At 39.9% G+C, this 19,285-nt stretch overlaps 1 protein-coding gene across 9 annotated transcripts in view; it reads left to right on the forward strand.

Moving 5' to 3' along the window:
- Positions 1-19,285, forward strand: part of PAK3 (p21 (RAC1) activated kinase 3) — a 291,829-nt gene that overhangs the window by 248,727 nt on the left and 23,817 nt on the right. For all 9 annotated transcript variants that reach the window (XM_061409486.1, XM_061409488.1, XM_061409479.1 and 6 more), the window contains 5 exons: positions 13,714-13,762; positions 14,076-14,188; positions 15,819-15,936; positions 17,384-17,483; positions 18,373-18,569. In XM_061409486.1, coding sequence (XP_061265470.1) covers positions 13,714-13,762; positions 14,076-14,188; positions 15,819-15,936; positions 17,384-17,483; positions 18,373-18,569 — 577 coding nt within the window. The remainder of the gene's footprint in view (positions 1-13,713; positions 13,763-14,075; positions 14,189-15,818; positions 15,937-17,383; positions 17,484-18,372; positions 18,570-19,285) is intronic.

Genomic DNA, 19,285 nt, shown 5'->3' on the forward strand with positions numbered 1-19,285 from the left:
TTCCCATTGTATTGTTTTTCTCCATTTCTTTGCATGGGTCACTGAGGAAGGCTTTATTTTCTCTCTTTGCTATTCTTTGGCACTCTGCATTCAAATGGGTATATCTTTCTTTTTCTCCTTTGCCTTTTACTTCTTTTCTTTTCACAGCTATTTGTAAGGCCTCCTCAGACAACCATTTTGCCTTTTTGCATTTGTTTTTCTTGGGGATGGTCTTGATCCCTGCTTCATGTACAATGTCAGGAACTTCTGTCCATAATCAGGCACTCTCTCTATCAGATCTAATTCCTTGAATCTTTTTCACTTCCACTGTATAATCATAAGGGATTTGATTTAGATCATACTTGAATGGTCTAGTGGTTTTCCCTACCTTCTTCAATTTCAGTCTGAATTTGGCAATAAGGAGTTCATGATCTGAGTCACAGTCAGCTCCAGCTCCTGGTCTTGTTTTTGCTGACTGTATAGTATAGAGCTTCTCCATCTTTGGCTGCAAAGAATATAATCAATCTGATTTCGGTGTTGACCATCTTGTGATGTCCATGTGTAGAGTCTTCTCTTGTGTTGTTGGAAGAGGGTGTTTGCTATGACCAGTGCATTTTCTTGGTAAAACTCTATTAGTCTTTGCCCTGCTTCATTCCGTATTCCAAGGCCAAATTTGCCTGTTACTCCAGGTGTTTCTTGACTTCCTACTTTTGGATCCCAGTCCCCTATAATGAAAAGGACATCTTTTTTGGGTGTTAGTTCTAGAATGTCTTGTAGGTCTTTATAGAACCATTCAACTTCAGCTTCTTCAGCATTACTGTTCGTGGCATAGACTTGGATTACTGTGATATTGAATGGTTTGTCTTGGAAACAAACAGATAATTCTCTCGTTTTTTAGATTGCATCCAAGTACTGCATTTTGGACTCTTTTGTTGACTATGATGGCTACTCCATTTGTTCTAAGGGATTCTTGCCCACGGTAGTAGATATAATGGTCATTTGAGTTAAATTCACCCATTCCAGTCCATTTTAGTTCGCTGATTCCTAAAATGTTGACCTTCACTCTTGCCATCTCCTGTTGGAGCACTTCTAATTTGCCTTGGTTCATGAACTGAACATTCCAGGTTCCTATCCAATATTGCTCTTTACAGCATTGGACTTTACTTCCATCACCAGTCACATCCACAACTGGGTGTTGTTTTTGCTTTGGCTCCATCTCTTCATTCTTTCTGGAGTTATTTCTCCACTGATCTCCAGTAGCATATTGGGCACCTACCCACCTGGGGAGTTCCTTTTTCAGTGTCCTATCTTTTTGCCTTTTCATACTGTTCATGGGGTTCTCAAGGTAAGAGTACTGACGTGGTTTGCCATTCCCTTCTTCAGTGGACCACATTTTGTCAGAACTCTCCACCATGACCTGTCCGTCTTGGGTGGCCCTACACAGCATGGCTCATAGTTTCATTGAGTTAGACAAGGCTGTGGTCCATTTGATCAGATTGGTTAGTTTCCTGTGATTGTGGTTTTCACTCTGTCTGCCCTCTGATAGAGAAGGATAAGAGGCTTATGGAAGCTTCCTGATGGGAGAGACTGACTGAGGGGGAAACTGGGTCTTGTTCTGATGGGTGGGACCATGATCAGTAAATCTTTAATCCAATTTTCTGTTGATGGTTGGGGCTGTATTCCCTCCCTATTATTTGACCTGAGGCCAAACTTTTGTGGAAGTAATAAAGATAATGGCGACCTCCTTCAAAAGGTCCCATGCACACACTGCTCACTCAGTGCCCCCAACCCTGCAGCAGGCCACTACCGACCCACGCCTCCACCGGAGACTCTTGGACACTCACAGGCAAGTCTAGGTCAGTCTCATGTGCAGTACTGCTCCTTTCTTCTGGGTCCTGGTGCCCATAAGGTTCTGTTTGTGCCCTCCAAATGTCTATTTCCCCAGTCCTGTGTAAGTTCTGGCAGCTGTATGTTGGGGTTAATGGCGACCTCCTCCAAGCGGGCTTATGCCATACCCAAGTCTGCTGCACCCAGAGCCCCTGCCCCTGCGGCAGTCCACTGCTGACCTGTACATCCACAGGAGACACTCAAACACAGTTCTACTTAATACTCTTAAATGCACTGTGTTGTGTGCTGTCACTTGTAAAGAATGAGGATGCCACTCAATCAGCCACCATTAGCAGAGGTTGCACTTCAAGTTGTTTTTTTCCAGCCACAGTAATGAGCTTGGATTAAGCCACCTGCCTCCCCTACCTTTTTCCTGTCTAGGCCCTCTTGAAACCAATAGTGCACACTGGCAAACAGTTGTTTAGACTTAATGTTGGAGTGAATAGTTGAGAGTTAGCAGGCCTTTCCATGGATTAAGCCTTGTAAATGTGGCCTCATTATCACTGGACTATAATCCACTGAGCTCCCTGGTCCCACACCAATAATGCGTTACAACTCTATTTAAAATTAGATGACCATGAATACACTGGGGAAAGTCATGCCCTAGCTAAAGAACAAAAAATTGCCTGTTCCTGTTTATAATCCTAGTAATTACAGACTATATCATCTGGCCCTTCACCACATTCTGTATACTTAAAAGGGTACTGAGATAACATGATTTTTGCACAATTTTTTTTTAACTTAGTGATGAATTTTTGAGTGGCAAATTATAAGAAACTCTGAATCTCTTCTTTTCTGGCAGCATTATTGCCAGTAATGGTAACATTGTTACTGTTCCTGAGCCCTAAGGGACTCTTGTTTAGCCATTGTTTAGTTGCTAAATCATCGCTGACTCTCGCGAACCTATGGACTGTAACCCACCAGGCTCCTCTGTCCATGGGATTCTCCAGGCAAGAATACAGGAGTGGGTAGCCATTCCCTTCTCCATGGAGTTTTCCCGACACAGGGATTGAACCCACCTTTTCTGCATAGGCAGGTGGATTATTTACCACTGAGCCACCAGGGAAGCCCCTTAAAGAATATGTCTTACCAAAACAAGTAAATATGTGGGAGTATTGAAAATATGATATCTATGTATTTTTATATATAGATATCATATTTTAACATATAAAATGATATCTATATAAAATATATATATATTTATATATAAATATATATAAAATATATATTTTTATATCAAACTCACTATATTATATCTCACTACATTAATATAGTGAGACAGTTTCTACATAAAGGCCTACAAGGAGTATGTGTATCTTATATACTCAGCGGAAGATAAAGTCCAGTCCTAAGAACTAATTCTAGGTCCAATTAACTCTTGGCTGCATGACCAATCTTAACTGATTCAGAAACAGGAAGAACCATCTTCTATGGTTCTTCCAAAGGAATCAAACTTATTGTGTCCAGTTCAGTCGCTCAGTTGTGTCCAACTCTCTGTGACCCCATGAACCACAGCATGCCAGGCCTACCTGTCCATCACCCACTCCCAGAGTTTACCCAAACTCATGTCCATTGAGTTGGTGATGCCATCCAACCATCTCACCCTCTGTCTTCCCCTTTCCCTCCTGCCTTCAATCTTTTCCAGCATCAGGGTCTTTTCAAATGAGTCAGCTCTTCGCATCAGGTGCCCGAAGCACTGGAGTTTCAGCTTCAACATCAGTCCTTCCTTCCAATGAACACCCAGGACTGATCTCCTTTAGAATGGACTAGTTGGATCTCCTTGCAGACCAAGGGACTCTCAAGAGTCTTCTCCAACACCACAGTTCAAAAGCATCAATTCTTCAGCACTCAGCTTTCTTTATAGTCCAACTCTCACATACATACATGACTACTAGAAAAACCATAGCCTTGACTAGACAGACCTTAGTTGACAAAGTAAATGTCTCTGGTTTTTAATATGTTGTCTAGGTTGGTAATAACTTTCCTTCCAAGGAGTGAGCGTCTTTTAATTTCATGGCTCCAATCACCATCTACAGTGATCTTGGAGCCCCAAAAAATGAAGTCAGCCACTGTTTCCACTGTTTCCCCATCTATTTGCCATGAAGTGATGGGACTGGATGCTGTGATCTTAGTTTTCTGAATGTTGAGCTTTAAGCCAACTTTTTCACTCTCCTCTTTCATGTTCATCAAGTGGCTCTTTAGTTCTTCTTCACTTTCTGCCGTAAGGGTGGTGTCATCTGCATATCTGAGGTTATTGATATTTCTCTCGGCAATCTTGATTCCAGCTTGTGCTTCACCCTGCCCCGTGTGTCTCATGATGTACTCTGCATATAAGTTAAATAAGCAGGGTTACAATATACAGCCTTGATGTACTCCTTTTCCTATTTGAAACCAGTCTGTTGTTCCATATCCAGTTCTAACTGTTGCTTCCTGACCTGCATACAGATTTCTCAAGAGGCAGGTCAGGTGGTCTGGTATTCCCATCTCTTTCAGAATGTTCCACAGTTTATTGTGATCCACACAGTCAAAGGCTTTGGCATAGTCAATAAAGCAGAAATAGATGTTTTTCTGGAACTCTCCTGCTTTTTCGATGATCCAGCGGATGTTGGCAATTTGATCTCTGGTTGTGTCCAGGGACAAGTTAAATGGTTCACAATGGGGCACATGGACTAAGTGAATAGAAAATTAGAGACAAGAGAAATATTTTAGGGAGGCAGCTTAGCATAGTAGATACAAATGTGGGCTTTGGGAAGTACCACACTTGCATTGTAAAAATCCTAAAGATCTATAGCAGAGCATGAAATGGTGGTTAAGACAATGGGCTGTGGATCAAACAAATGGATTTTTTAGCTCAGCTGCTGACCGTCTGTAACTTTAGGCAAGCTACTTAACATTTCCCATTTCCTCATTTGTGAAAGGAAGATAATAGAACTTATCTCATAGGGTTGTATAGGGTGAACATTAAGGGAGCTCATCCATTTACAGAGAGCAGGCAGAAAGTAAGGCTCAATAAATGATAGTCTTTTCTAGCAGCAGCAGTAGAAGTCAAAGTAAATGTAAAAAATAGCCAACCTAAATGTGGATTTAACTCTTGACTGTGATCTCATTAGCATCAGATTTATACTTATGAAACCTTAAATGTGAATAATGCCCTATTCTTCTTTCTGTCTCACTCTTATTCCCATGAGGCTCTCCTTGAACCCTCTAGTCCTCTTTCTCTTTCCATTTTCTCCCAGAGCAAGAGCTTCTTCTTAGCCCTGCCCTTCTTTACTGCCTCTAATCTATTTCGATGCTGAAATCAGAGTAATTTATTTAAATTATAAGTCCTACCATTGGTTGACATTGGCTCTGAGCAAGAAACATCGAAACGTGATGAAGATTACTGGTACATAAACTGACTTGTCTTTAGAGGAAAGGGAGAAATAGTGAATTGTTTGTTTCCTTTTGGACCCTTTAGGCTAGATGCCAGTGTTTCCATTTGAGTATTAAGTGCTTGACCAGGTCAGGAAGAAACTGTTGATAAAGCATCTAATGTGATGCCAAGAACCCAGCAGTACACACTACACTGTAATTGCTGATGAGGCCCAATGGTTGAGCAATCTATTGGTTTAATATTCTTGGATCATAGTTCACCAAACTCTCTGTGCTTCAGATTTCTCATCTGTAGTGAGGAAGTTAACCTGGATGATCTCTATAGTCCCTTGGGTCCTGATAAGGCATGATTTCTTTATACCATTTGAAGGACTAAGGTTTGGAGTACACAAAATCCCTATCATAAACAAATGTTCTCCCTACAGCAATCTGGCTTCAGTATAACTGCAATAGGAGAATAAAAGGGATCAAAGTAATTAAATGCCATAAAAATCAGACAGTGTTGACCATTTTAACACCTCAGCCCCAATATACCAGAGGATTAGGAGTTTTAACTGCTACCTTTGTCACTTTGATTTCTGCCATTATTATCTCCTAAAGTGCTACATGATACTGACTTTTTTTTTTTCTGTGAAAGTGATTGACAGATTTTATAAAGATACCTAATGAGATACTTCAACATACCCCAGCTGTTGCAAAGTTTGTCTTTTGGGAATTACTGTGGCATCTTGTTGACACAAAGACTGTTTCTTTGTGACTACACACAACTGTGCATCAACTATTACAAGGAGAGTACTTCCCAACCTTACCAGCAAAGATTCCTTCAATTATTTGTCCTTATGAACTCCAGATTGTGAATAATAATAACTATTAAACTATATTTATTATAGCTTATTTCCCATACTTGGTGAACCAAAAACAAAAACCAAAAACATATAACTGCTACTTAGAGCATTTGATCAGCATGAGACATGCAATCACAAGTTGATGTAATTCTCACTAAAAGGAAATGTATATGATATTTTAATTAGCTTCATCTTAGGTAAATATCAAATTTCTCTTGTGAATTTGAAACACCAAGATATCTTGGAAACTCCCAGATGCTTAAAAAGATTTCTAGTGATCCATGGATTATAATTTGGAAACTTAACAAATACATTAGATCAGATCAGATCAGATCAGTTGTTCAGTCGTGTCCGACTCTTTGCGACCCCATGAATCGCAGCACGCCAGGCCTCCCTGTCCATCACCAACTCCCGGAGTTCACTCAGACTCACGTCCATCGAGTCAGTGATGCCATCCAGCCATTTCATCCTCTGTCATCCCCTGCTCCTCCTGCCCCCAATCCCTCCCAGCATCAGAGTCTTTTCCAATGAGTCAACTCTTCGCATGAGGTGGCCAAAGTACTGGAGTTTCAGCTTTAGCATCATTCCTTCCAAAGAAATCCCAGGGCTGATCTCCTTTAGAATGGACTGGTTGGATCTCCTTGCAGTCCAAGGGACTCTCAAGAGTCTTCTCCCACACAGTGATCAACCAAATAATGATTATCATTATTACTGATGTTGTTATTTATTGGGCAATTATTAATACTATATGCCAGAACTGGTTTTAAACACTGTGCATTTTAATCTTCCTTTAATCCTGAGCCACAAAGAGATTACATGATTTACCCAGTATCACACAACTAGGAATTGTGTGGAGGATTTGAACCCCAGAAGGTTTGAGTTGATGGAGATGAGGCCTACTGTCCTTAACCCATCAGTGAACAGAGACAGTGCTCTAGTAGGTGAATAAGAGAAAGAGAGAGATTCACATTTAACAGTTGAATCTTAAGTTGCTGAAATATGGAAAGGCATCAGAACTGAAGGGTGGAGAAGTACTAGGAGTGCTGAAATGTAGCTGGAGACAGGGCTCCAATCTTTATTCTTTAGATTATTACCTGAGTTTGTGCATTTGTGTTGAGAATTCTACAAAGGTTGAATGTTGGGCCAATCAATAACTTATTGGTGAGAGCAATGAATTCTGAATACCTAGCAACATGTTTGGTGTGGGCCTAGAGAGGTGAGAAGTTGGGTAGAGGAGGCTAACCCCATTTTAAGACTGGGAACACAGTTGGAGGGAAGGAGAAAATGGCTGCCCCCAGACAGTGGCATATATGCAATAAGGTGGGAGGAGGGGAAACGAGGGAAAAGCTCATCTTTGAGTTAATAAATTATGTTCTAGAGTTTCAGGGTCTTTAAACTTCTGTGGAGTAGGGATTTGTGGCAATGCTATACGACAGAATACCATAAAACCCTGGCTATTGGGCTTGCAGGGTCAGTACTCTTAACAATTTTCAGTTCAGTTCAGTTCAGTTGCTCAGTCGTGTCCGACTCTTTGCGACCCCATTATTCACAGCACGCCAGGCCTCCCTGTCCATCACCAACTCCCGGAGTTCACTCAGACTCACGTCCATCGAGTCAGTGATGCCATCCAGCCATCTCATCCTCTGTTATGACCTTCTCCTCCTGCCCCCAATCCCTCCCAGCATCAGAGTCTTTTCCAATGAGTCAACTCTTCGCATGAGGTGGCCAAAGTACTGGAGTTTCAGCTTTAGCATCATTCCCTCCAAAGAAATCCCAGGGCTGATCTCCTTCAAAATGGACTGGTTGGATCTCCTTGCAGTCCAAGGGACTCTCAAGAGTCTTCTCAGGCATCACAGTTCAAAAGCATCAATTCTTTGGCGCTCAGCCTTCTTCACAGTCCAACTCTCACATCCATACATGACCACAGGAAAAACCATAGCCTTGACCAGACGGACCTTTGTTGGCAAAGTAATGTCTCTGCTTTTGAATATGCTATCTAGGTTGGTCATAACTTTCCTTCCAAGGAGTAAGTGTCTTAATTTCATGGCTGCAGTCATCATCTGCAGTGATTTTGGAGCCCAAAAAAATAAAGTCTGACACTGTTTCCCCATCTATTTCCCATGAAGTAATGGGACGGGATGCCATGATCTTCGTTTTCTGAATGTTGAGCTTTAAGCCAACTTTTTCACTCTCCACTTTCACTTTCATCAAGAGGCTTTTTAGTTCCTACTCTTCACTTTCTGACATAAGGATCGTGTTATCTGCATATCTGAGGTTATTGATATTTCTCCCGGCAATCTTGATTCCAGCTTGTGTTTCTTCCAGTCCAGCGTTTCTCATGATGTACTCTGTATATTAGTTAAATAAGCAGGGTGATAATATACAGCCTTGATGTACTCCTTTTCCTATTTGAAACCAGTCTGTTGTTCCATGTCTAGTTCTAACTGTTGCTTCCTGACCTGCATACAAATTTCTCAAGAGGCAGTTCAGGTGGTCTGGTATTCCCATCTCTTGAAGAATGTTCCACAGTTTATTGTGATCCACACAGTCAAAGGCTTTGGCATAGTCAAAAAAGCAGAAATAAATGTTTTTCTGGAACTCTCTTGCTTTTTCCATGATCCAGCGGATGTTGGCAATTTGATCTCTGGTTCCTCTGCCTTTTCTAAAACCAGCTTGAACATCAGGAAGTTCACGGTTCATGTATTGCTGAAGCCTGGCTTGGAGAATTTTGAGCATTACTTTACTAGTATGTGAGATGAGTGCAATTGTGCGGTAGTTTGAGCATTCTTTGGCATTGCCTTTCTTTGGATTGGAATGAAAACTGATCTTTTCCAGTCCTGTGGCCACTGCTGAGTTTTCCAAATTTGCTGGCATATTGAGTGCAGCACTTTCACAGCATCATCTTTCAGGATTTGAAATAGCTCAACTGGAATTCCGTCACCTCTACTAGCTTTGTTCATAGTGATGCTTTCTAAGGCCCACTTGACTTCACATTCCAGGATGTCTGGCTCTAGATGAGTGATCACACCATCGTGATTATCTTGGTCGTGAAGATCTTTTTTGTATAGTTCTTCTGTGTATTCTTGCCATCTCTTCTTAATATCTTCTGCTTCTGTTAGGTCCATACCATTTCTGTCCTTTAAGGAGCCCATCTTTGCATGAAATGTTCCCTTGATATCTCTAATTTTCTTGAAGAGATCTCTAGTCTTTCCCATTCTGTTGTTTTCCTCTATTTCTTTGCATTGATCGCCGAAGAAGGCTTTCTTATCTCTTCTTGCTATTCTTTGGAACTCTGCATTCAGATGCTTATATCTTTCCTTTTCTCCTTTGCTTGTAGCTTCTCTTCTTTTCACAGCTATTTGTAAGTCCTCCCCAGACAGCCATTTTGCTTTTTTGCAGTTCTTTTCCATGGAGATGGTCTTGATCTCTGTCTCCTGTACAATGTCATGAACCTCATTCCATAGTTCGTCAGGCACTCTATCTATCAGATCTAGGCCCTTAAATCTATTTCTCACTTCCACTGTATAATCATAAGGGATTTGATTTAGGTCATACCTGAATGATCTAGTGGTTTTCCCTACTTTCTTCAATTTCAGTCTGAATTTGTAATAAGGAGTTCATGATCTGAGCCACAGTCAGCTCCTGGTCTTGTTTTTGTTGACTGTATAGAGCTTCTCCATCTTTGGCTGCAAAGAATATAATCAATCTGATTTCGGTGTTGACCATCTTGTGATGTACATGTGTAGAGTCTTCTCTTGTGTTGTTGGAAGAGGGTGTTTGCTATGACCAGTGCATTTTCTTGGCAAAACTCTATTAGTCTTTGCCCTGCTTCATTCCATATTCCAAGGCCAAATTTGCCTGTTACTCCAGGTGTTTCTTGACTTCCTACTTTTGCACTCCAGTCACCTATAATGAAAAGGACATCTTCTTTGGGTGTTAGTTCTAAAAAGTCTTGTAGGTCTTAACAATTTTAAGACAATGAAATCCTGTGGGAGGTAGGGAATACAAAGGTCAAGGATTTGAATGATAAAGCTCTGGGAGATGCTAATGACTAATCTCCCTTGTATTCTAAATCAATCGCAATTTTAGCTCCTAGGATAGTGGAAATGGACTTGGGGGTGAGGGCAGAGCGGTGAATAGGGGAAGGCTACTTGGACAAGAATTTGTGGCCTCTCTCCCTAGCTTTTTATTGGAGAATAATTGCTTTACAATATTGTGTTGGTTCCTGCCATACATCAACATGAATCAGCCATACATACGGCCCTTCCCTCCTGAGCCCCCCTCCCACCCCCTTCCTGATCCCACCCCTCTAGGTTGTCACAGAGCACTGGGTTCAGCCCCCTGTGTCACATAGCCTCCTTTAGTTTAACTTGAGCAGTTTAACCCTCCCATTTATAGATTAACCTTCCCATTTTATATTGAGGGTTTATCCATGAGGCTTCGTTTTACAGATGTTCCAAACTTAAGGAAAAAGGCAAAACCACTTTGCTAAGGGAGAAAAACACAGGTGAGAAAGCTCCAGAAAGTGTTCAAATAGGTCACCTTTGTCCTTTCTGAATTTAGGGGCAGACACTAGCAAGGGTGCTTTGGCTGGGAGATCGGGAAGGTCTTAGTAATGACTCAATGAATAAAACCAATAACAGCAATAGCAGCAATAAATGATAATAATAACAGCTACCATCCCCCACCTTTAGGAGTTTGGAATTAACATATACATAGTACTGTATATAAAAACAGATAATCAACAAGGACCCAACTCAGGGAACTCTACTCAGTATTCTGTAATAACCTATATGGGGAAAGAATCTGAAAAAGAGTAGATATTTGTATATGTATAACTGATGCACTTTGCTGTACACCTGAAACTAACACAACATTGTAAATCAACTATACTCCAATATAAAGTAGAAATAAAAGCATGGCAGTTACCAATTCAGTGTCACCTCTGATCTGGGCACAGAGCTAAATGCTTTTATAGATTGTGCCATTCTATTCTCTGTAGCGCTATGAGATAGATGCTCATTTTTCAGACATCATCACTTTTTTTTGCCTCTGAAGGAGCTGTGCAAGTTGCCTAAGGATATAGGAATAAACCAAGTAAAGGAATGTTTCAATCAGTCTGCAAATAGATTTAAGTAATTGCTCGGGCCTTATGCAGCTGAAATACACACCAGGTTGAAATGATCTATTCCTTTGAACCCAGGAATTTCTGAGTTCAGAAGGACAAATCACAAACTTGCCCCTGAAATTGGGAATGTCTGATAGCTGATTCCAACAAACAAGTGTTTTCCAAAGATTTAAATAGAAGAAATATTTCCTTCACAGAAAGGAACGGTTTTATTGCAATTACATGTTTGCTTGAAAAGACTTTTATTAATTTGTTCATTAAACAAATACTTCTTGAGCACCAACTATCTGCTCTGCACCCAGTGACTCAAACATGAAATTGAGACAGATTTAATAAAACCCTCGATCCTAAGGAATGTCTGAAATAACCAAATTTAGGTAGAATCTATTAGTCAAGTGTGCTTTTTCAGTCTCATTCCAATGGCTATTTAAATACCCTCACCGAGTAAGGAGGGCAGTAGAGTCCTTGGATTCTGCTGCTGCTGCAGATCATGGAATAAAAGAACCTTTAATGAGATAGCCCCTTTCCTGTATTTTATAGGTCAGGGAGTCAGATGGCCTTGGACTGTAAACTGTATAACCTTGGGCAGGTTACTTAACCTCTCCCAGCCTCAGGCTTTTCATCTGTAACATGGGGGTAAAAGCACTTGCCTTACAGAAACATGATAAGGATTGCACAAGATAATTTATATCAAATTCTTAGTGTAGAACACAACATGTTCGATGTATTATACGTTCACTGTTATTGTGATCACCATTTGCTGAGTGAGGAGACAAATTCAGAAAGGGGAAATGACTAGCCTAAGATCGTATAGTTTGTTGTTAGGGCAGATAGTAAAACTCAGATCTCTGTTAGCAAATATTCCTTCTACTACACTACCTATTTTATTCCCTAGGAATAGGTAATGTAAACTTCCTATGCCTGTTAGAAATAATTTGGCTCATCCAGGGAGAAGAAGGGAGAGGAAAACAAGGAAATAGATAACATAAGGAAAGAATTCCTAGAGTCAGAAACCAAAACAGCCAGGGAGATAACCAGAAAGCAGAGGAGAAACAGCAGTTACCAGAGAGTTTAAATCATAAAATTGCAGCATTATAGTGCCTGCTGAATCAAGAAACGGACCTCTATCCTCATTCCTTTATTCACCACAGACATGTCAATGAAATTAACTAAGCTTTTCTTTTTTCCTGGGGATGGCAGTAGGGAGGTGGTTCAGAGTGCATGTGTGTTTCACAGAAAGTTCCCTTGCATACAGCTTTACTAGACAATTTCTATTTTCAAAGCAAGGTCATCCTATAGTGGAAGTTAGAATAGAAGCATAAGTACTACCAAGACTTAAGGAATGATAGGCTTTAAAAGATAGTGGGCTGGAGTGAAACCTAAGAGTAGAAGCTATTGAGAAGTTTAACAAAAAGAAAAAAAGGCTTAAGAGTAAAGCCACATTGTTATTCCTCTGTATATTGACAATATAGGTAATTACAGTGCTGGGAATAATTGATTTGTTAGATGAAGATATTCTTAAGAATTAGAAATATATAAAAAAACCAGTCTGTCCATATGTTAAAAGCAAAGATTAATTTACAGTTGTCTAAGCAAAAGACAAAACCCTGATGCTGGGAGGGATTGGGGGCAGGAGGAGAAGGGGACGACAGAGGATGAGATGGCTGGATGGCATCACCGACTCGATGCACATGAGTTTGGGTGAACTCCGGGAGTTGGTGATGGACAGGGAGGCCTGGCGTGCTGCGATTCATGGGGTCGCAAAGAGTCAGACACGACTGACCGACTAAACTGAACAGAAGCAAAAGATGATATAATCTTTCCTAAAGTATTCAATCGAAGACTGCAGTATTGGTTATGCAACGTCCAGTTCAGTTCAGTTCAGTCACTCAGTCATGTCTGACTCTTTGTGACCCCATGAATTGCAGCATGCCAGGCCTCCCTGTCCATCACCAACTCCCGGAGTTCACTCAGACTCATGCCCATCAAGTCAGTGATGCCATCCAGCCATCTCATCCTCTGTCATCCCCTTCTCCTCCTGCCCCCAATCCCTCCCAGCATCAGAGTCTTTTCCAATGAGTCAACTCTTCGCATGAGGTAGCCAAAGTAGTGGAGTTTAAGCTTTAGCATCATTCCTTCCAAAGAAATCCCAGGGCTTATCTCCTTCAGAATGGACTGGTGGGATCTCCTTGCAGCATCCAAGGAGTATTCAAAATATTCCAGGAGTTTCCTAGAAGGAACAAGGCCATTTTGCTCAGTTCATAACTGCCTAGTTCCATGGCACACATAACATCTGATTAGAGTTTCTGACCCACCAATAGAGATACTTGATGATAGTTTGGGAAGCAGTTACTATACAAAATGATTGTTCCTTTTGTACTTCATCCTTTAATCTTGAGTTTTCTGATTTCCCTCTCCTGAAAATAGTTACATATTATTCCAAATAAAATATACTAATAACACTTCAATTGCTTGTTCATTTGATAATTTTTGCCTTCACAGGGCCTCAGGTACTGTTTATACAGCGCTGGACATTGCCACAGGACAAGAGGTAAGCATTAACATTCATTTCTAGCTTTTACTTTCCTTTATTCGTATTGATCAGAATTCTTCTTTGATGGCATTTGTGCCTGACAAAATGGGTACCACTGGGTTGACATAAGTTTCCTTCATTGATATCCGAAATATCTGCTGTGAATGATGAATTCATGATTGGCAAAAGAAAAGGAGCATGGGTTTGTGGCATTAAGAAAAATCCTAGTAAGGTAAAGAATTTGTATGTCTGACTCTGTTGCTGAAAAACATGGATGCTTGTGTTTAGTCTAATGATGGTAATTCATTCTTATCTTTTAATCATGATTCAGGTGGCCATAAAGCAGATGAACCTTCAACAGCAGCCCAAAAAGGAATTAATTATTAATGAAATTCTGGTCATGAGGGAAAATAAGAACCCCAATATTGTTAATTATTTAGATAGGTAAGTTTTGTTTCATCATATACTTGTTTTCTTTATGGGATATAATTTTCATGGCCAGTTATTTAGGATCTATTCATTTAGCATCCATTCTGCAAATATCTTTCAAATGCTACAAAACAGTATCAAATATATTGCTAAACTTGTACCCACTTATCTTTGTCTACCCATTAAACATTTGAAGACACATTTTATGGTGTTGCTTCTAAACATGAGCAGTTTGTGTAATTTTCTTTTGAAGACTGTGGTTCTGTATTGCCATGAAACAGACTATCCCATATAGTAGAGAGCTGTGGTGTTTTAAACATTTAATCAAGTGTTTGTTTGGAGCCAGTGCAGTGTCTGGCTATCTAAGTAAAGAAGACAGACTACAATGGCCCTGCTTTAATGGGTGCTTTGTGATGAACTGACAGTGAGGTCTAGGGAATTGAGACTTTAATCTCAAACCTTTTTCCTAGACCAGATAATTAATGTCTCTTTCGTCAGTCGTGGTAGCATTGGGTTATTAATAGGTGTTTAAAAACAGCACTAACTCTTTACTTGTGATTTAACATCTATCTTATTCAATTTCGATGTTTTTATTTGGCACCACTGTGCTGTGTACTCTGGGTTGATACAAAGGAAATAAGACCAAGTCTACAACCTCAACGAGCTTAAGATCTCACTTTATGTGTTTTTTACCAGGTAGACCAGTGGTACAGAAAGGAGGCAAAAGAGGGGCCAAAAAAAAGTGTCATTTAGGAGGCAACTGCAGCAGAGTGACTTTATTCTGCTTTTGTAATTTTGTAAAAACTGCATTTGTAAAAAAATGCAGATTTCTTGGTGGTTCTCTGTAACTAATGAGGTATTTCATTTTTATGAAATGAGAATTTTAATGAGAATTTTCCTTTTGAACAAACTTTCTGAAGTGAATCTTATGGGTACTGCAGTTTGAACACCACTGGATAGAAAGTCTTGCTTCATACTTATGTCAAGCTGGGAGCAGGATAGGATTGTTGGGATTATTCCATTCATTGTAATGCCTCTCTCTTGCTACACAGGGGGAAAGACAGACCTGATCATACTGTTAAAATGCCTTCAGATGATCCCAGGGGTTTGAATTTGTTCTTGTGACCTGCCTTCCTGTATTTGATCATGTAGGCTGTGCTCCTCAATACCTACTTAAAGATAATGGGCATGTGATGACCGACTTCTATCAGAACTGAGACTTAAGTGCAGTAAATCCATTGCCAATTTGAATCTTTTTACATTATCCTATAAAATTGTGTCATGGGCAGTTCAGTCCAAGATGTCAACACTACGGCTTGAATGATCCAAAAGGGCTATTCACCAATCCTGTTAATTGAAATTAGCTTTTTATAGTGGAATGACTGACAGTAGTCAGTCACCAAAGGCTTCCTTGCTCTTTTCCTTCCTTCCATGGTGCACTTTCATCTCATGATCCTTTAGTTTCCATGCATAATCTCTTCTAAGATAAAGGAAGTGTCTCATAAGCATAACTGATATTTTCCTCTTGTTAGATACATGACCAAATGCAGACAAAGACTGATTGCACATTGCCTTCTTAATGGAAATATAGAAGGGTCTCCACTTCCTTGGCCTAAGTCAATGTCTTTTTCCTCTCTTGTTGTAGCTACTTAGTGGGTGATGAACTGTGGGTAGTCATGGAATACTTGGCTGGTGGCTCTTTGACTGATGTGGTCACAGAGACCTGTATGGATGAAGGACAGATAGCAGCTGTCTGCAGAGAGGTAAGAAAATAGAACATTTTTGGCTGATGAGAACACTCACATTGGCAGTTTTTTTTTAATCTTTGATTATTTAGAATGTTTATAACATCAGAATATCAATAGCACATCTTTTATACTAAAAAAACAATTGAAGATCCTAACAATTTAAATCCTAACCCTCTCTCCCCAGCTCCTTGTTTATTTTAGTTGCTTTGTGATGGATCTTTCTGAATTCTATTATACCATTCACAGGGTACAATATCTAAGCCTGCCTAGTGGAGTCTTGGTGAATATGGAAGGCAGTAATGTTGACATGGAACTTCTTCCTGGTTGGGGGGAATTTTTATATGATAGTTATTTTGCTTTGTCTATGCAATATAAGCCGTGTACATATACAGATCACATTATAACCCCATCATTTTCTGGAAGGCAGTTTACACGAGGTCCTCCCTCAGTCCAGAAACTAGTTGCTTTCACAGTACAATCTTGAAACTCTCTCAGACCCCTCCAGTGGGTCTGAGTGTCTGCCTGTTTTCTAATAACAGTGACATATCCCCAGTTTCAAACTAAACTAAGGATATTTTGTTATATTAATTTTCTCAATATTAAAAAAAAAAACCACTCCTCATTGGAGTCTTATCTTGAACATTACCCTCTACCCTCTATTCACTGAAGTTTTCTATAGACACAAGTAGGAACTCTGACCCACTGAAACTTGAAAATCAATGATAGTAAAACAAAGCCAAATAATGTCAGCTAGCCTTTCATTGTTTTATATTTTAAATTATTCACTTAAATTTCCTCCTTCTGCTGTCCTCTCATTCCCATTTCTTCCTCCCCAAATATGTACACATATCCACCAAATTCATATATTTTCTATTCATACAATAAATCAAACTTAAAATATTCAGGGGATTCTTCAGCCTTTAGCCTGTGGTTCCATCTTTTAGTATTACAACACAAAGCCATTTCCAAACTAGTACCTATAGTTACTTCAGAGCCTAGAAGCAGTTCCCGAAGCTAGCTAGCTGTCTATCAGAACTAGCTGGGGCACTTGTTTTAAATGCAGATTTCTAGGTCCCACACCAGACCTTCTGAATCTAATCATATCCCAGATGCAGATGCTTACTATATCTGTAACAGATCAAGCCGAATCCATATCCTCCAGACAAGCAGATCCAAATATGATTATAGTAATTGGTTCAATCAATTGTATTAACAATGTAGTGCTACTTACCACACCATCACTCTTTGTGGCCAAGTCTGATTCAGGAGCTTTCATATGTATAATGCTAAGTTGCATCACTGATGTAAATGGTAACATGATTTCAAAATGGCTTTGAAACATTTAATTTATTTCACCTGACAACTTAAGCGTGTACCTTTGCCCAAAATTTATCTAGAAATGAAACACATTTTAAAAAAATTTTGTGATATAACTAGAACTTTTTTCTTCCTGATACAATAGTGCCTCCAAGCTTTGGATTTCTTGCACTCAAACCAAGTGATCCACAGAGACATAAAGAGTGACAATATTCTCCTTGGGATGGATGGCTCTGTCAAACTGAGTAGGTATTATGGTTCAGATGGCATGTGAGAGAGTGTCAGGGGATTTATGCTCTTTTACTGTCTATCTTGGAGAAAGCAATGGCACCCCACTCCAGTACTCTTGCCTGGAAAATCCCATGGACGGAAGAGCCTGGTAGGCTGCAGTCTATCGGGTTGCTCAGAGTCAGACACGACTGAGCAACTTCACTTTAACTTTTCACTTTCATGCATTGGAGAAGGAAATGGCAACCCACTCCAGTGTTCTTGCCTGGACAATCCCAGGGATGGGGGAGCCTGGTGGGCTGCCATCTCAGGGGTCACACAAGGTCGGACACGACTGAAGCGACTTAGCAGCAGCAGCAGCAGCAGCAGCAACTGTCTATCTTGAGAAGAAAAAGGCTATTGAGAGTGAGGGTTTGAAGGCATTTAGAGGCCAGATTGAGGTGAAGCATTTTTTTCACATTGTATTCCTGTAGATTGTGACCAGATTTGGGGAGGGTTAATAGTTAAGAATATCTAAGTGGTTTCTATCTGCTGGATGACAAATACCTAAGCTGTAATACATAATTATATTATAATAGTCAAAAATAATACTAAAACATAATAAAATCTTAAGATTAAAAATCAAAAAAAAAAAAGAGAAAAAGAAAGAAAAGAAAAAGATTCTATAAGTTAGAGGGAACAGTATGAGGAGGGAACCAGGATTGAGGTCTAGTAAAAATGGTATCACACAGTTACTTCAGACTAGTTTAAAATCTGGAGCAGCTGAGAGATCGGATAACAAAAGGATATGAGTGAGGCAGTTGCAGAAGCTCAGTGTCTAAAGGAAGGTACGGTCGTATCTGAAAGTGACCTCTCGTAAAAGAAAAATAAGTTGAGCTGATTTTAACTGACTTTTGTTCTCTGCAGCTGATTTTGGGTTCTGTGCCCAGATCACCCCTGAGCAAAGTAAACGAAGCACGATGGTGGGAACTCCCTATTGGATGGCACCTGAGGTAGTGACTCGAAAAGCCTATGGTCCGAAAGTTGATATCTGGTCTCTGGGAATTATGGCGATTGAAATGGTAGAAGGCGAACCCCCTTACCTTAACGAAAATCCACTCAGGGTAAGTAAAAAGAAAACTCAAGTCCTTTATCCCCGGGGAATGGAAAAAAGCCAAATGTCATTTCTTGTCTCCACTAAAAGTGGCCAGAATGGGCTCTTTAATGGGACAAGTGACATAGAAGCTCCAAATTGTAATTTTCAAAATTACTGTGAGTTATTTATTTTATGTTTCTCTTAAGATGTCTCAACAGCTTTTTCAAATGCTTTGATAACACTATTTCTAATGTCAGGGGTCTTTAAAATTCTGTAGCATAATTTTCTGCTGTCAAAAATATATATAGCTTTTTTAAAAGCAAGATGTGGGAAGAAAACAGTATTTTTATCACATGCCACTTACTTTTAGCAAAGTAAATAAATGCATTTCCAGAACAGCTGAAATTTTTTAAATTAGATTTTCATTATCAGTAAAGATTTATTGAGCCACAGCAGCTTGGTGGGTATTGAATGGAACACAAGATAGACGCAGTACCAGCCTGGCAAAATCACAAACTTAATTAGACTGTCAAGTTAAAAATGAATGGAAATTGTGTTGGGTAACTCAGTTTGCTACTGCAGAATCAGAGGTTAGATCCTTATGTGGTCTGGTTACTTCTATAAGGAGAAAAGCTCCATTTTGGAGCCTAACGCCCATTCAGAGAAAGGCAAAGGAACATGAAAGAAATGGTTGCTCAGTGCAGAAGTGAGCCAGGAGCTGTTTTGTTGAATAAAATCTAAAGG

The sequence above is a fragment of the Bos javanicus genome, chromosome X (genome assembly GCF_032452875.1).
Source record: "Bos javanicus breed banteng chromosome X, ARS-OSU_banteng_1.0, whole genome shotgun sequence".
Lineage (NCBI taxonomy): Eukaryota > Metazoa > Chordata > Mammalia > Artiodactyla > Bovidae > Bos > Bos javanicus.